Source organism: Sinohyriopsis cumingii, chromosome 15 (assembly GCF_028554795.1).
Source record: "Sinohyriopsis cumingii isolate HCF-2022 chromosome 15, ASM2855479v2, whole genome shotgun sequence".
NCBI classification, from domain to species: Eukaryota; Metazoa; Mollusca; class Bivalvia; order Unionida; family Unionidae; genus Sinohyriopsis; species Sinohyriopsis cumingii.
The window spans coordinates 144835354-144852895 of NC_142975.1; the positions used below are offsets into that span (position 1 = coordinate 144835354).

Below are 17542 nucleotides of genomic sequence, written 5' to 3' on the forward strand. Positions count from 1 at the left end.
ATGTCTATAGGATAGATAAGCTCCAAGTCGGCATGTATGGGCGTCGTCAGGAATGCTTTAGATGTTGTTGTTGTGGGGTTTAACGCCATTTTTCAGCACACGATAGGCTATGCATGGCGGCCAGTATTAATGGTGGAGGAAGAACCCGGGAAGAACCACCGACCCACGAGAAGCTACTGGCAAACTTTCTCACATGCCCACAGTGTCCGAATCCTAGACTCGAACCCACACAGGCAGAGGTGAGATGGCAGTGGCAGTCATCCGTAACAGAGAGCGCTTTAGACCACTCGGCCAATCGGTGCCCCGGAATGCTTTAGAAGAGTGAAAATTATATATATATATATATATATATATATATATATATATATATATATATATATATATATATATATATATATATATATATATGCACAATGGATTTTTAAAAACATATTTGCTGTTGCTAGACTTGCCTGAGTCAACATAGTTCACTGATGGTCAGACAATCGACAATAGGCGTGCAAATTTAGTTGGTACAACGTCACAATCTTTCGTGTAATCGTCGCACACAAGATGACATAATATCAAACGAAAATGTAACTTTAATGATGCAATACAATTTCAAAGCAAAATTTTTCGTGTACAGAAAAAGGTATCAGAAGGCTTGTTTATCTCAGCTCTAGCGATTTGTAAACTGAAAGCGAGATCTTTCAATATGTTTACCCCTCCATTTTGAAAGATTCCTTACACACACACACACACACACACACACACATAAAGTCTTTAAAGTGTTAAAGCTCTTCACAAATTACACAAACCGTCATTTTTACTCTATATAATTGTTTTTAATAGTACAAGAAGAAAAATGAGAAACATAACACCTTGGTTGAAATGCCCTTTTCATCACAAACTTATAACCACCACACACACACCCAAATTTGGAATGACCGCTTTTATCGAGCAATCGATATATCCAGATTTCAATATTTATTTCAAACATTTTTGTCACTTCAGTTTTACATCCGGCTGTGCAGGATTATCTGGTGTGTTTCCTTGTGCGTTTCCCCTGCTCCTGCTGCTGCTGTTTCAATCCATCTATTTCGAGAGTCAACAGTCTTTCGCGATCTCTAAGTTTTTTGGTTTCCTCATCGCTGACATTTTTAGCCGATCTCAATTGGCCAAGGTTTCCTTTAACTTTATCTAGTTCCTTTTTTAAACGGTCAATCTCACTTTGAAGATTTGCCTGCACGTCAATCCTCTTCTGCTCTTCGATTGAAGCTCTTTCCCGCTCTTTTTTCAATTCACCCGCCTTTTTCCGCAGCTTCCCTTTCATACTTCCAATCTCTGATTCCAGACGTTTTATTTCCTTGTCCTTTTGATCAAGCGCACCTGCCGATTGCTGAGCCTTGGTATTGTTCGCTTTCTCCTTCTCAAACCTTGCCTGAAGAATTTTCTTTTCCATCTTGAGCTGTTGAAGATCCTTCTCTTTCTGGTTTAACTCATCTTGAAGTTCTTTGACTTTCACCATTTTTGACTCCAACGCCCTCTCAGCAGCCGTGCCTGCCATCTTCTCGAACTCTGGTCGCAATTGGTCGATGGCCAACTTTACCATCTGTTTTGTGAAGTTACCGACTATCCTGAAGAAGAAAAAAATTAACAAGTCTCGTTTATTCATATTCACCTTGACTTGAAAAACACCCTAATTTTTTTCTTCTCAATAATCAGTCACGGATTGAATAGATATAAAACTGCTGAAGTCGCTCGTACGGTCAAACATTCTTAAAAGCGCGTTAAATGAAAAACTCGTCCCATGTATTAGATGCAATGGATTTATGAATAACTAATTTTGTTCCAAAGCCCAAGTTTCACTCAGCATCTCGAACTTTATTCCTCAAAGTGATATTTTCAGTTATCTTTCTTATTACTTGTACTTGTTTTGAAATAATTAGCTTTTCCTTGAATATATGGCCAGCTACAAGAATTAAACCATATTCTTAGTATTAATATTTCCGCTAAACAATCATAATCTCTATGGAATTATCACGAACAACAAGATTTTCAGCTTCTTAGAATCATATCTTTCTTGGGATGAAATTAACACTTACAGAATTTTGTGTCAACCCTATTTGCTTAACCAACCATGTGAAATAAAATACAATCATATTCAGGTACTCGCTATATTATCAATACTGTTTAAATTCCTTATGATGGAGGTTACAATCACCTCGCATGATAAACTTTAATGTATACAAGCATTTTTTGAAAGAGTTTGAAACAATTCATCCCACTAAACACCAGAGGAAGAGAAATAGTATCAGTAACAATAGACCCTGAATTGTATAACAATAAAATAAAGGAAAAATTAGCAAAACGCAAAAGATGAATATACAAAGGCCAGATTCAAGAAGACATTGCAAACGTATTAAAGTATGTGAAACTACCCCCAAAATCATGCAAGCCCAGTAGGTACTACTGGTCCTGTCCAAAATCCAACTTGTCCTAAATTTCATCATACAAGAAGACAAAATGTAGTCATAAACTGAATGTTAAATTCAGGTAGACATTAATATCGGTCCTTAGAAAGATTATTTTTATCATAAAACATAGAACATACAGAAAAACACAAGATATTTAAATTATTTGTAAAATTTATAAAATTTGATTAAATTCAGCATAACATGGCTACTATTTACTGTCCGAGATAATGATGGTCACTCTCCAGCCGATCCAGATCCATAAATAACTCGTGCTGAGCCTGGGCATCAAAATCTAATAATTGATGACCAGTCCGAATAAGAATCAAGATCCTCATGTATTGAGCACAGGTGCTCGACGCGAGCTTGATGTTAAGGAAAAAATAATAATGTAAAGGAAAAAAAATCATACAGAGTGACAAAAATACCCTAGATTACACCCATGACCCGTTCTGACATAGGACCCTCTCTATCATAATATATAAGATATATTATGATAGAGAGGGTCCTATGTCAGAACGGGTCATGGGGGTAATCTAGGGTATTTTTGTCACTCTGTATAATTTTTTTTCCTTTAGATTATTATTTTTTTCTTAACATCAAGCTCGCGTCGAGCACCTGTGGTACTGAGTTGTCATCCTTGCTAGTGTCAGAACTAGACCCAGCCTCCAAACACCAGTCTTGGTATGCAGTATCCGTGTCTGTAGCCCAGTGAATTTTCATATCAGCGTATTTAAATGTATATAAATTAACCTAATTAAAAATCATCTGTATTATTTAGTTTTCTTTAAATTAATTTACATTTTTACTTCATGTGTGTTTGTGATATAATCTATCTAAAGAGTGGACCATGGTTGTTCACCTAAGGCACGCGACGGCTTCCATAACTTTTTAGTCCTGTATCAAACATGTTTCCGTAACTCTAGGGCCAATATAGCTTATTAAATCTGTTATTTATATCTATATTGTTTCTTTAACTTTTGTTCATGATTGTAAACGTATTGTACGTATGTATACAACATATTACATAGGCAACTTTTGGTCATGATTGTGGGTTGTAATTTAAGATAACATTTTTAAATATGTTTACATGACCTTTGGACCGTAGAAAATTGTAAAACAAACATCCTGGTCATCATTATGTGTCTAAGTTTTTTTAAATTAAGTCTCTTAAAATCGTTGTTTTTTTTCAGGTATAATGTGAAAGGAATCATTTATTTAAAACAATATTCATTGGAATTACAAGGTGCTCATTAACATTTTGGATTAAAATCACGATTTCGGGATTATTGGCAATGCGATTATAGACATTCTGGATTATATCATTGTGATACATCAAGATTGTTGACACATCAAGACTGATGGCACATCTGTTCATCAAAGGCTATTGGCACATCAACACATTCAGTACTGAAGTTTTGTTCTGAATACTATACGCTTGGACTTGTTATAGAACGTTTGGGATGATTTAATTCATAATTCTGTAAGTTTCTTTTAAATCTTCACTTTATATTCTAAGGAAGCAAATGTTTAGATGAATTTTACAGAATTTGTTGGTTTTGCTTTTTCTGTTACTTAGTTTACGACCATTGATTCGTAACACATGTACACATACAACTCTTTTCCAAGGTATATGGAATGAGTAGTGTTGCTTTGTACGTTGACACAAATGGTGTTGAAGTCATTTGTGGGCCAAACGAACTCGGTACCTTAGCTACAATATGAGAGGCTCGCGTGAAAATTCACTGACCTATTGTTTCGGATATCTTTCGCGATGCTGAAATGTTCGAACTATAACAGCATTTTCGTGGTTTTAAGATGCACCATGTTCCAGTCCTATCGAATTATGTTGCCTAACTATCGTTTTCATTTAATAATGTCATATTCCTTTTGAATAGTTATTTTTTCTCTGCTGTTTTTTGTTTGTTTGTTATTTTAGCTGACTTCCAGGCAATAAAAAGCCTCCACATGTTGACGCTGAGATATTTTGTACACTTTGAGTAAATAGACACATACATTTGTTTTGGTGCCCATTCGAGCAAAGACAGGGTCCTTTTGACATGTTGCAACCGCCCCCCACCCACCCACCCACACACACGACCTGATCACGGATCTGGCCCTGATTATTTATTTTTCAATTGGCGTTTAATATTAAAAAAGATAAAATAAATCGATTTCTTCTAATTCTGTGTCAAAATTAATTGTTACTGGTTGCCTCTTTGTAACCCCGTTGGCTCTACAGGCTGATTAAGTTGCTTTCCAAGAAAATGATGATGATGATAATGACATGTATTATAATTATGACTTTTCTGGAAATGACAGCAATGTCTCTAATGCAGTCGAAGACTTGTTGAAACGACATTCTGAACCAAACAGCTCGAGTTTCTGTGGCGAAAGGTTGCCGGCGGTATAGCAGACAACAGAACAAATAAAGAATTCAAAGAGATTTTTAAAAATTCTAGAACAATATACAAAATTTAGTGGAGTATTAGTATTGTTATTACTATCGTTTTCAAACTATGGGAACTGTGTAAAATTTGGATCCGACAAGTCCGAAATCGTTTAAATGCTACTGGTCCCGTAGGTTAGTACTTTTTTTTAGTTCCTTAGAACACGGACATGGACTTTAATAAATAGTGCGACTAAAAGTCGACTTACCCCATACTCTTTCGGAATTCTTCGAACTCTCTCCCTTCTTCTGGAGTCAATTTTTCGCTTGCATCTAAAATTTAATAATAATAATAATAATAATAATAATAATAATAATAATAATAATAATAATACGAATAATAATAATAATAATAATAATAATAATAATAATAATAATAATAAATAACGTGTGTGTGTGACTTGGATTTTTAATGTAGCTTTAACAATGTTTCAGTTATATAGCTACGATGTCTGCAGTGTGGCAGTTTATAGTGATGTCTAGCACTGGGACAGCATGCCGCAGACACTGTCCCACCCAGTCACACTATCGTGACACCAGGCCGAACAAACCTAACACTAAACTCTTAATGGTGAGCCCTGGTGACCACTTAGGCCACCGGAGCGGCCTTACTGATAACTAACTGTCACATATTCAACAGCAGTTCGTTTCAATCAAATATTACATTAAATTTCTCGAGGATAATTGATAGGATATATATTATTTTAGTTATTTACTTATACTTATACAAGGGTAACAAATAACCTTTGAATTTTCAATGATCATCCACGGATATAAAGCCTGATTCTCCGCGTTGACTTAACTTCGTGTATGATTTTCTTCGTTAAAAATTATTTTGTTCCATGTGGCTTTTAATGTTACCTTTGTTATCCAGTCCCGTCCCATTATATTTACCCACCGCTATCAACATAGAGGGATTAATAAATGCTTTAAAATCTTGCTGCACATTTAAACAATATTCTTATATAAACCGCATAATTTTAGCTATTTAATCTGATTTAAAATTTACTATTTTCAAAATATGAATTTTATGTGCGTCTTGAAAATGGTATGTAGCATCTACATTTTTTTTAAACGCACGATACGATGAGGAAACATGGGTTAATCCAACTCCTCTCCAGTCACAAGGGGAAATAACGCCATTGTCTGCAGAGACCCTTTGTCCCCGGGTTCAGCCTCGATTTGAGTTGTCATTTTAGACAGTTCTTCAGTTGAATTTTGGCGAGAAAAGATGAAAAGTTTGTAATAACAGTGCAAAAGTTGCTGGTTAAGTCTTCAAATGTATTTATTTTTCGCTACATTTTGAAAACCTTATGAAAACTAATGTACCCCCTTCACCCACCCACCCACAAAAAAGTAGAGCATGCATTTTTTCAATAAACTGGCATGAATTCAACTTGTGGTGACAGTGGCAATACTAAGAAAAGTAGCGCCAGTCAGTAACATTTCATTTTCAGAATTAAACTATACATTATACATATGGGTTATAAGATCCATTGATTTCAGCATAACACAATACCATATCTTCGTGTGTGTGTGTGTGTGTTCCTTGTATGTCTAAGACTTGGCAGGAAATTGATGTCGTCTTTAGTTCTCGTTAGGTTCCCCCTTCGAATCTGCAACGGCGTAATAGGAGATTCAAAATAAACAAGAAGAGCATAAAATATGGATACACGCAAACAGGGAACAAACAAAGGATTAAAAACAAATAAATTTAAAGCGTGAGTGAATTTTTAATAATGTGTCATCGATAAAAAGTTGTAGCTAATTTCAATTTCATTACTTGGTTCATTGTCATCTTTCTTTTCATCTTTATCGTCCTTTCCGTTGTTTGCTGTTGCCATTATGATCAGTACTCCTGAAAAGGAGAAAGAAAAAAAAAGTATTGTGAGGAAATTGGAGTTTATATCAGAAAGATATCAACCGTGATAGGTGGAGATAAGTTTTCAATTGTCGATATGTTTGCGTGAGTTTCTTACATCTATTCTTCACTGAACATATGTAGATTATTAACTCGAACACAGATAAGTTCCTAATTTGAATGAAAATCCGTTAAATCTATTATTTATGTATTGTATTTATTTATTGATGTTGCACTGTGTTGTCTATAATCCAAATCGCATAGTACGCAGTGGTAACAATGGCCGCGTTATAAAAAGATTTCGTGACGTCATCGCGATACACCCTGATATAAAGACGTACAAGTCAATACTCAATGTCAATAATCAATAAAGCCGATCGTCAACCTGACAACGACGTTGCGAAAGTATTGAAGAACGAGTTGGCAAATTGATCAGCATAATTTACAATTTAATTTTGCTATCGTTAAGATTATTGTCATCGCCATAACCATCATCACCATAATGATGTTGCTGAAGATAAGTATCAGTAATGCAAGGGACCAACCATCTACTTTTCCCAAGGTTTTATGTTTTTCCGCAAAAATGTTACCCTCAACAAACTTGAAAAAATGTATCTTTGCTCTGATTTGCAAATAATCTAGACCAGTTATATTTTGTTGGAAATAATATTATTTTTTTTAATATCCTGAGATATAGGAAGAAACAATATCTTCGTCTAAACATTAAATAGTCGGTCTCTCGCAATCGGCACTGAGTCGAATTTGAGTGTGCACATTCCTTTATGAATGTTATAAATATTCTTATGTCACTTGTTTAGGCTTGAATAAACAGTAACACAAGAAAGAGTAAAAGCAACAAGCTTTTAAAAATACAATAATTTATTTCCCTTGAAAAATTCTGCAAAAATGAAGAAAAAATATGAACTTACTGTTTTATAGAATCAAATCCAAAAATGATCCAAAAATAATCCAAGAATAAAATTTTAGTAGCCCTAATAACAAAATGTTCTACTGATTTCACATTGGAATCTCGACGAAGAATCCAAGATGGAAGACGATGACGTATGCTACAATATGTAGTGTTGAAGTCTACAATTCTTTGTAGAAATAAGAATTATCACTCCGGTTTTTGAAAGCTGAATAAATTTGTATAAAAAAACAACTGTTCTTGTTCCACAATATTACATGAGCACACGTATCTTCCAGAAAAATGACAGAATTAATCCTTTTGAATCCAAGTAATTTGAAATAACTACAAACCAAGTAATTTGAGATAACTCCAAACAGCACAACATACAACAGTTTAACAGCCCAACTTCTACTGAGATTAATTCTCCAAAACATGGGCTAGATGGGCTTTCTAAAAAGTAAACAAGGGTCACGTGATCATCTTCTAGAAGTTTATAGAAGCAAATACGTGTTACTGATCACGTTTACCCAGTGTGACCCTAACGAAAACCAATAATTTTTACTCTAAGAAATAAAAAATTAAAAAAATTGTTGATATCTTAAAGACAAGGTCCCATCATGACCTTGGAAACAACCAATCATTTTAAAATAAAATAGAACTTGTTTACGAAGGTTCTACAAATTCTGAAACAAGGTCACGATTTAGATCAACACATGGTGTTTATAAACTAACAGTCACGGTCAAACTATTTTCCCAAAAGTATAATCTCTAGTGAATAAATTTACATTACAATATCATGTAATGAAAAATAAAAAATGTAAAACTGAAAAACAATTAAATTGAAGTAAATATATATTAAATCAGATATAATTAAATCAAATATACATAACACGTCGCCCATAAAGAAAAATAAAGATTTATACATAAAGCTTTCGTTTTACCACATACTATTTTTACATGTGGTTTAAAAGAACTCATATAAATTACACAGTGTACATGAAATAATATATTGTTATACAGGGGGAAGACCGTTTGCTATTAAATTATCATTTCCCTTGATGTGCTTGAGGTCAAGATTATATTCCTGTAACAACAAACTGAATCTTAGTAGTCTTTGATTTTTATTTTTCATCTTGCCGATGAAAGAAAGGGAGTTGTGGTCACTAAATACAATAATCGAGGAAGGAGCTGAACTAAGGTAAACTTCAAAATGTTGTAATACTAATATCAAAGCCAAACATTCCTTCACAAATGTTAAATAATTACTTTGGTGCTTATTTAATTTCTTGGAAGAATAGCACACTGGATGATCATTACCACTTTCATCTTCTTGAATCAAAACTGCTCACTTGCATCAACAGACAGTTTAGAAGATTGGCTGAAATTTGGAGCTGTAAGAACTGGCGAGCTTTTAAGTATGGCTTTCAACTTGTCAAAACCTCCTGACATTTTTCAGTCCAAAGGAACATGTTTTTCTTACTCAATAAATTTGTCAGGAGTTCAGCAATTATAGAAAAATTGGAACAAAATTTTCGGTACTATCCGTCCATATAAAAAATGGCATCAGTTTCTTTTTATTAACAGGCATGGGAAATTCAGAGATAGCCTTGACCTTAGCATATATAGGTTTAACTTGTCCATGTCCCACGATGTATCCTAGGAAAGTTACACTAGCACGGCATAACTCACTTTTAGATAAATTAATTGTCAAACATGCATCTATGAGTCTGTCAAAGAATTTCCGAATTGTTGCTAAATGTTCTTTCCAGGTGTCATTGTAGATGATAACATCATCGATGTAAGCATCACACTTGTCTAGACCAAAGGTAATCATATTCATGAGACGTTGAAATGTAATCGGCGACCCTTTCATCCCAAACGGCATTACTTTATATTGGTAAAGTCCATCTGGAGTCACGAATGCCGAAATTTCCTTTGCTCTTTCTGTTAGCGGAATCTGCCAAAATCCTTTCAGGTCAACTATGGTGACATACTTGGCATCCCCGATCTTATCAATACAGTCATCGATTCTTTGTAATGGGAATGAGTCGGTTTTTGTCACACTATTCACCTTCCTATAATCAGTACACATACGGAAAGTTTTATCTGGTTTTGAAACAAGTATACATGGTGAACTCGAGTCACTTTTACTGGGCTCTATAAAATCATTCTCCAGCAAATATTGAATTTCCTTTTTCATATATTCCTGTTTGAAAGGGTTCACCCTGTACGGGTATTGTTTGACAGGTTTGGAATTTACAATTTCAACGTCATGAAAAATTTTGTTTGTCCTTGTAGAGTACTCATATTCAAATAATAACTGTTTAAGTTATGTTTTTTTTTTTTTATTTTTTTTTTTTGCTCTTGCAAATGTGAAAGTTTCTGGTCCAGATCTTTCATAATTTCTGAATTCCGAAGATTTGTCACTCCAAAATCAGTAGAATCCGATGATATTCCTTCACTTAAATCTTCAATGAGTGGGACAGGTATAACTAAATTAATTGCATGTTTACCCTTGCTGTCTCTTTCAATATACTCTTTTAGCATGTTAATGTGACAGAGTTGTTTTGCTTACGCCTCCCTGGAGTATTTATGATGTAATTTAAATCATTTATTTTCCTGTCAACTGTGTAGGGACCATAATACTTGGCCTGAAGAGGATTTCGTGGTATTGTCATTTTGGATTGAGTGGAGAGCAGACTTGCTCTTGCGACCTCACAAGCCTATGACAACTTGTATTTAAAATTAGAAACATAATCAAAAATATTAATTTCAGAATCTTCATTAGAAAAACTTTCTTTTTCAATAACTTCAATGGTCCACGCACAGTGTGTCCAAAAACCAGTTCAAAGCGACTGAAACCTAAAGATTCTTGAACTGATTCCCTAACAGCAAACAACAGTAAATTAATGCATTCATCCCAATCTTTACCCGTATCAAAACAATATGATCAAATCATATTTTTCAGAGTCTGATGGAATCTTTCTAATGCCCCCTAGCTCTCAGGGTGATAGGCAGAATATTGGAATTTTTGTATGCCTAATTCGTACATAACTTGCTGTAAAATTCCAGACATGAAATTTGTGCCTTGATCAGACTGTACGGACTTGGGAAGGCCAAATTGAGTAAAAAACAATGTATCAAAGCTTTTACTATTGTTTTAGATTTTATATTCCTCAAGGGAATTGCCTCTGGAAACCTTGTTGACGCACACATAATGGTCAACAGGTTTTGGTTACCTGACTTGGTCGTAGGTAAGGGACCAACACAATATACCATAATTATATTGAATGGTTTGTCAAAGGCAGGAATAGGTTGTAGATGAGCCTTAGGTATCTTCTGATTGGGTTTTCCTACCATTTGACAGGTATGACAAGATGATATACAGTATTTACCAACATCACTCTTGATTTTTGGCCAATAGAAGTGAGTTAAGATCTTGTGATAAGTTTTATTGATTCATAAATGACCAGCCAATGGAGTTTCATGGGCCAGACTAAGTATGTCCTGTCTGTAAGGTTTTGGAACTACAATTTGATAGTTCACTGACCATTCGTTACCAGCAGGTACCTCGGGAGGTCTCCATTAAAGAATTCCATTTTTAATGAAATAACAGACAGGAACTTCAGTAGCTTCAGTTTCACTAATGGCCTTTTGAAAGAAACAGGAGATCTCAGGATCTTTTTCCTGTTCAACTACAAGTGATTGTCTTTTATCACCCTGATTAGAATAAAGAGAATGAGTCGTTAAAAGAGAATCACTGTGATCAATACCCTCTGATTGATCCAAACAAGGAGTGAAAAGTGACCTCATCAAAAGCCTGACCAATACATGAGTCAGCTAAAGGAATATTTTCCTTATCAACATCATTCTCAAGAGCTTTCTTTGCCATTGCTCTGGTAACTGCACAAGCTGGAAAAACATCAGGGAGAATTCTGTTTCAATTGGATCGACTTTCTGATCCAAGCAAGGCTTGTCAGTTACAAGTGGATTAACCACAACCTTGTCTCCAGCTAGGTCGTTGCCTAGTAATAAATGAATTCCCTCAACTCGTAAAACAGACTGTTCCGACTGTCACGGGTCCTGAGACTAAGTTTGATGACAAATTTACACAATGGAGAGGAACATTAACAAAGCCGGACTCTACTCCCTGAATAAGAACACTCTCATTAGAAGAAGACTTCTCAGAAAAAAGAAAAGTACCCGACAATAAAAGACTCTGAGAAGCTCCTGTGTCCCTTAAAATTTTAATAAGGATAGTATTGGTCGAATCACCCGAGTGATATAGAACCCTTCGATACGAATGGTTCATAATTCTCCATAATCAAATCAGACTGGGGTTTATTAGACCCAACAAATGTATTGCTTTCAATACATGACCGTGACCATAACCTCTTAGAAATAAGAGCATTTGAAATAGGTCTGTCTTGATTCTGATGCCTATTTTTCAATTTGTAGCAATCAGAAATAACGTGTCCTTTTTTCTTTCAATAGGCACACGTAGGAAGAGACAAGGATCTTGAATCAAGCTTCTCCGAAGTTTGATCTTTAGAAGGTGTGCCAGTTTGAGTTTTAGAAGGGCTTGTATTAGGTTGAAATACTTTTCTACTAGAAGACTGTTGAGTAGAAGGCTTATTTACAAAAGGAATTTTATGAGTTAAAGAATACTCATCAGCAGCACGAGCAGCATTTTCCAAGGTTTCAATCTGGTGCTCATCAAGATGTGACTTAATGTCACTATGTACACAGTTTTTGAACTCTTCAAGTAATATAAGTTGTTTAAGACTTTCATAATCTTGTTCAGCTTTCTTGGCTAAGCACCATCTATCTAATAACTGCTCTTTTTCTCTAGCGAATTCGACATGAGATTGTCCAGCTTCTTTTCTATAGTTTCCGAAGTTTTGCCGATAAGCGTCAGAGATTAACTCATAACCCCTTAAGGTGCATTCTTTGACCGTATCGTAGTCACCACTTTGTTGAACTGACAGTGAACGGTAAATATCAATAGCTTTACCAGTGAGTACACATTGTAATAATACATTGTAATAATTGAGTCCAATGCTCCATTGGCCATTTCAAATTTTAAGCAACTTGTTCAAAATAAGTAAAATATTTATCTACTTCTTTTTCTATGAAAGGGGGCACTAATCTAATATTCTTTGCAAGATCAAAACTTAAATTTGGATTTGAAGTATGACTGTGCTGTTCGTTTGCCAGTTCCATTTAATTCATTTTACCTTGAGATTCCCTCTCTTTCTCTCTTTCTTCCATTTACATTTGTTCTTTGTAACTGCATGTATTTTATTCTCTCTTTCTTCCTTATCTAACTACATATGCATCTGTTTTTCTTTCTCTCTTTCCTGTCTCCGTCTCCTCTTTCTCAAATTGTAACTTTATTTGTTCTTTTTGTAATAACATTTGTTCTTTCTCTTTCTCCAATTTAATTTGTTCTTTCTCTTTCTCCAACTGTAACTGCGTTTGTTTTTCTCTTTCTTCTTTAGGAAGCTCCAGATTCTTCAAATCCAATTCCATCTTGTATTTTAATTCTAATTCCTTAATTTTTGTGTCAGAGTCTGATACAGACTTACTGACTGAAACCAAAGCACTTTTATCCAACACATTCTTTTCTACCAAATACTGAACCAAAATATTTCTTTTTTCCTGTTTCGTTAAGGGTGCCTTTACTTCAGAAAGATCGTATTTTATGGCAAGTTGAATCAATTCATCTTTTTTGAAAAGATCTAATTGTTCCTGGGTAGATTTCCACTTTTGATGACATTTTAGAAAAAGCTTGCCGATTTCACTAAGATTTCGAAAACATGAGGAATTCAAATTTCAAAAAACAATGTTTTCTGAAATATTCTATCCAAAATTAAAAATAATCCGGGACGAGCTACCCCAATTTTCTCATGTCACTTGTTTAGGCTCGAATAAACAGTAACACAAGAAAGAGTGAAAACAACAAGCTTTTAAAAATACAATAATTTATTTTCCTGGAAATTTTTTGTAAAAGTGAGAAGAAAAAATATGAACTTACGATTTTATGAATCAAATTCAAAAATGATCCAAAAATAATCCGATAATAAATTTTTAGTAGTCCTAATAACAAAATGTTCTACTGATTTCACACTGGAATCTCGACGAAGAATCCAAGATGGAAGACGATGGCGTACGTAGTCGGGGTACTTTGATCGATATGATAAATGTTCTGATTTGTTCCCTCGTCGTTGAGTTTCGGTGATTTGATTACAATACCCGTTCCGCTTTCTGTGCAGGAATGAAACTGAAAAATCTGAGGTGATATTTCTTTGCCAAAGAGGAAAATGTGTAAGTACGCGAAGTGAGATTATTTCCGTGTGTCTTGGGAAAAGCTCTATGTAGGTTTTCGTAAGGTATAATATTATTCATATATTGAATCAAAATTACATGTATACGATTTTCTATTTGAAGTTGAGCAAATAACTGGCTACAAATATTTCCTAGGGAAGTAAATGTGAAAGATATCACGTCGTGTGAAAAGAATTTATAGCCCCGAGTGTTACCAAGAGTAGAAGCTCATGGGTCATGGTCATCTGATATAAACTGATTTAGTCAAATCTAAAAATCAATTTGAGAGGAAATCGATTTTTAAAGCCCGATGATTAAATTTAAAGTGGGTCAAATATCAACCTGAAACTACTTATTTATGAAATCGATTATGCTTTAAAATAGGTGTTAATCAGGCTTGCATAACATACTTTTAAAACGTTTAATTTTGTAGAAATTAACCAATAATTAAATCAGTGTTTACAAGGATACCAATCGTTTTGAATAAAAAATTACAAATCCGATGATGATAATTATAATGAATGTGGCGATGTAGATGATGAAGATTATACCTGCTGACGATGATTGGTCGAGTTTTAGATATCCGTTTTTGCCCAGCTTAAGCTTGACTTATTCATATAAGACACTTTTCAGAGCAATTGTAGATATTTTTAGATAAAAAATTAACCTTCAAAATGTCTATAATCATAACAATAAAATATACATAAAATACATATTTTATTCCTTTTCTTATATTTAATTTTATGTACACTAAATAACACCAAGACTTCATCACAGCTGGGCTGCATGTGCTTCGCAGTATTAGGCTTAGGTAATAATTACATGATCAAACCAGCGCTGTTCCATACCCACACGCTTAGTTTGGTTTGGAGTTCTGTGATACAACAGCAGATGTAGGTTATTTATTGGCTAGACAAGCGGAGTAATATGCCCATCCAAAAGACATACCAAGGCAGTCAACTCGCATTAATCCCATGGTAGGATTCGAATCCGCATCCATACAATCGTAAGTCTGCCATGATAACCACTGCACCACCACATCTACTTTTCTCCATTTATTGCCTCTTTCGGCATACTGCAGGGTATACCTGGAATATTATACAGACCCGAGCCGCTAGCACCTAGCCCGCGGGGAGATACTTACCTACCTCCTTTTTAAAGCGTAAATCCCAAAACAAATTTGCTAAGAGAAAGATCACGTTGCACAATCATTAGGATATTTTAAACAACAGCATTTTGTGCACACCTTTCCAGTTGCTCCTTTCTCTGGGTATGTCGCACGGGTTATCATAAGTTAGAAAAGAAAAATCTTTAAGCCAATAGAGCAAATACAGTGCATGTTTATTTGAGGTCTGATAACGAGTAAAACGACTGATTGGGTCTCAAGCAGTACAGTTTTTATCAAGCATTATTTCTAAGCAATAGCGATAAATATTGAAATCATAAAGCGGGCGGGTTTACAGACATTTATAAATAACTACATCTGGCAGTTGAGGTATCGATCCGAAGGGAGAACCGTAATAATTTCTTCGCTCTGTATCGAGGACAGAGATTTTGTTCTTCTGATAATATTTTGTTCCCTCTAAAACTGCACTAATCGTCCTTTCTCCACATTTCCACCCATCCCCCAGCCTATCAAATGGTCCGATCCTTCAGTCGATCAAGTAATAACATGTTGGAATGTTACTTTAGACTTTCTGATCCTACTTTAGACGAGAGAGAGAGAGAGAGAGAGAGAGAGAGTCTTCCTGTATACAGGTAGAGTGTGTTGGGAAGTAAATTTTTAGCTCAGCCCTGAAAGATTCTCCTTGAAACAGAAAGTATGCGTATGCGTGTGTGTGTGTGTATATATATATATATATATATAGAGAGAGAGAGAGAGAGAGAGATTTGCCGTCGAATAATAGGGAGCAGATAAACTGGGTCTCCCCTGCTTGGTTGAAAGTAGAACGTAGATTGCGGACCCTAATTATTCTTTAGACGGTTATATATTTGATAAGGTTATAGATGACGATGCCCTTGTACAAAAATATAGGACACTTGCCGAGGCCTACACAATGTGTGTATGACGAAAACATTTATAATTCTGTATTAAGTTGATTAGTATAAAATATCACTGGTTTAAGTGGTAAATTTTCTAGAGAAAATATGTCTGATGTTATTAACTATGCTGAAAAATTGTACACACTTGGCGTTGTTGAAACCTGGGAAGAAACTATAGATCAGTCTCACATTTACGGTTATGAAAACTTTGATATGGTAGGAACTAAATCACAAACAGCTAGCATTAATTCAGGTGGGTTATCGGTGTTTGTTCATGAATGACACTTCAAGCATTTCAGTATATCTAGAGGAATACGTATCTCTCAAATATTGTTTGGTTAGTTATATCATCTAAGGCAATCATGCTTAATTTGAACTTAATTTTCTGTTTTGTCAGTTTGTTTCCTGAACACGCTTCTGTTTACTCAGAGGAAAATGTATTTACATTTGTAGAAAATGAAATAGCTAAATTAGAAAAAGAAGTATACTGACTATAAAATGATAACTGCAGGTGATTTTAATTCATATACAGTTACCGAACCAGATTTCCTCAAATAGGATATTGTAATAAGCCTACTTCTAGATCTGAATAATACAGAAGACGAAGACGCGTGGTTGGGCTAATCAAGAAGTATGGGGAGATAAATCATTATGGAGAGAAACTTTCACATCCATGTTGGCTGATTGGGTTTAAAGATCGCTAGTTGTAGATGATCATATAAAGGTATTGAGAAATTTACACGTATATATGGTAACTCGGACTCTGCAATAGCCAACGTATACCTTTCAAAACTTATATCATCGTTTGACACGGATCGTAAATGGTATTTACCCTAACTAAATGGGCAAATTGGAACAGAAAGTTGCAGGTGACTCTGAGGGTAAAGTATTAGATAAATAAAAATGGAACTAAGCAGTGCTGTATTTTATCCAGCAACTCAAGGATCTGTTATCTCAAAATGTGAATGCGATTTGAAATTATATCGACTATAACAAACTCACTGAATACGTCGAAACAATTACTGATATATACCACGACGATGCAGAAAATCTAGCAAAAATAGTCAATAGAAAGCAACCCTCGCTGTGACATCTCCAAGAAAATTTCCTAGAGGTCAGTCAGAAGATGAACAGCCTCTAAAGGCAACAGCTTAAGATCCATGAGACAGTTCAGAATATAAGGTACGATATAATCGCTTGAAGATTATAAATTCTATGTAAATATTTGTAAATCTCTCACAAGAAGCCAGGAAAAGCTATATCAGAACAAGAAAAGTATTTTATCAAGTATTTTATCTAGATTATACTCTAAAAATACACAGCTTTTCTGGCGCCTTATAAAGAATCCACGTACTCGTGCACAAAGCAGCTTGGTATGATTATTATTTTTCAGGATTATTTAATGTGTTGCGTTGACTTGTTACAGGAAAATGAAAATAAATAGTCCATTATTCTCTAGATAGAATACTTACGGAAGAGGAGAGTCACCTAATACTAAG

General features: G+C 34.7%; 1 protein-coding gene across 1 annotated transcript; it reads right to left on the reverse strand.

The window, feature by feature from the left end:
• Positions 1-563: 563 nt before the first annotated feature.
• Positions 564-15265, reverse strand: LOC149782984 (uncharacterized). Its single transcript, XM_089934952.1, has 4 exons — positions 15145-15265; positions 6686-6760; positions 5112-5175; positions 564-1616 (listed from the first exon to the last, which is right to left on the reverse strand). Exons 2-4 carry the CDS (start codon positions 6744-6746, stop codon positions 1016-1018), a joined length of 726 nt encoding a protein of 241 aa, XP_089791078.1. The 5' UTR covers positions 6747-6760; positions 15145-15265; the 3' UTR covers positions 564-1015.
• Between the last annotated feature and the right edge of the window lie 2277 nt (positions 15266-17542).

Coding starts and splice junctions, on each gene's coding strand:
- LOC149782984 (XM_089934952.1), bottom strand. CDS start 6,746: ATGGCAACAGCAAACAACGGAAAGGACGATAAAGATGAAAAGAAAGAT. Junction 5,176..6,685: donor GAAAGATGACAATGAACCAA/GTAATGAAATTG, acceptor ATTAAATTTTAG/ATGCAAGCGAAAAATTGACT. Junction 1,617..5,111: donor GAATTCCGAAAGAGTATGGG/GTAAGTCGACTT, acceptor TTTCTTCTTCAG/GATAGTCGGTAACTTCACAA.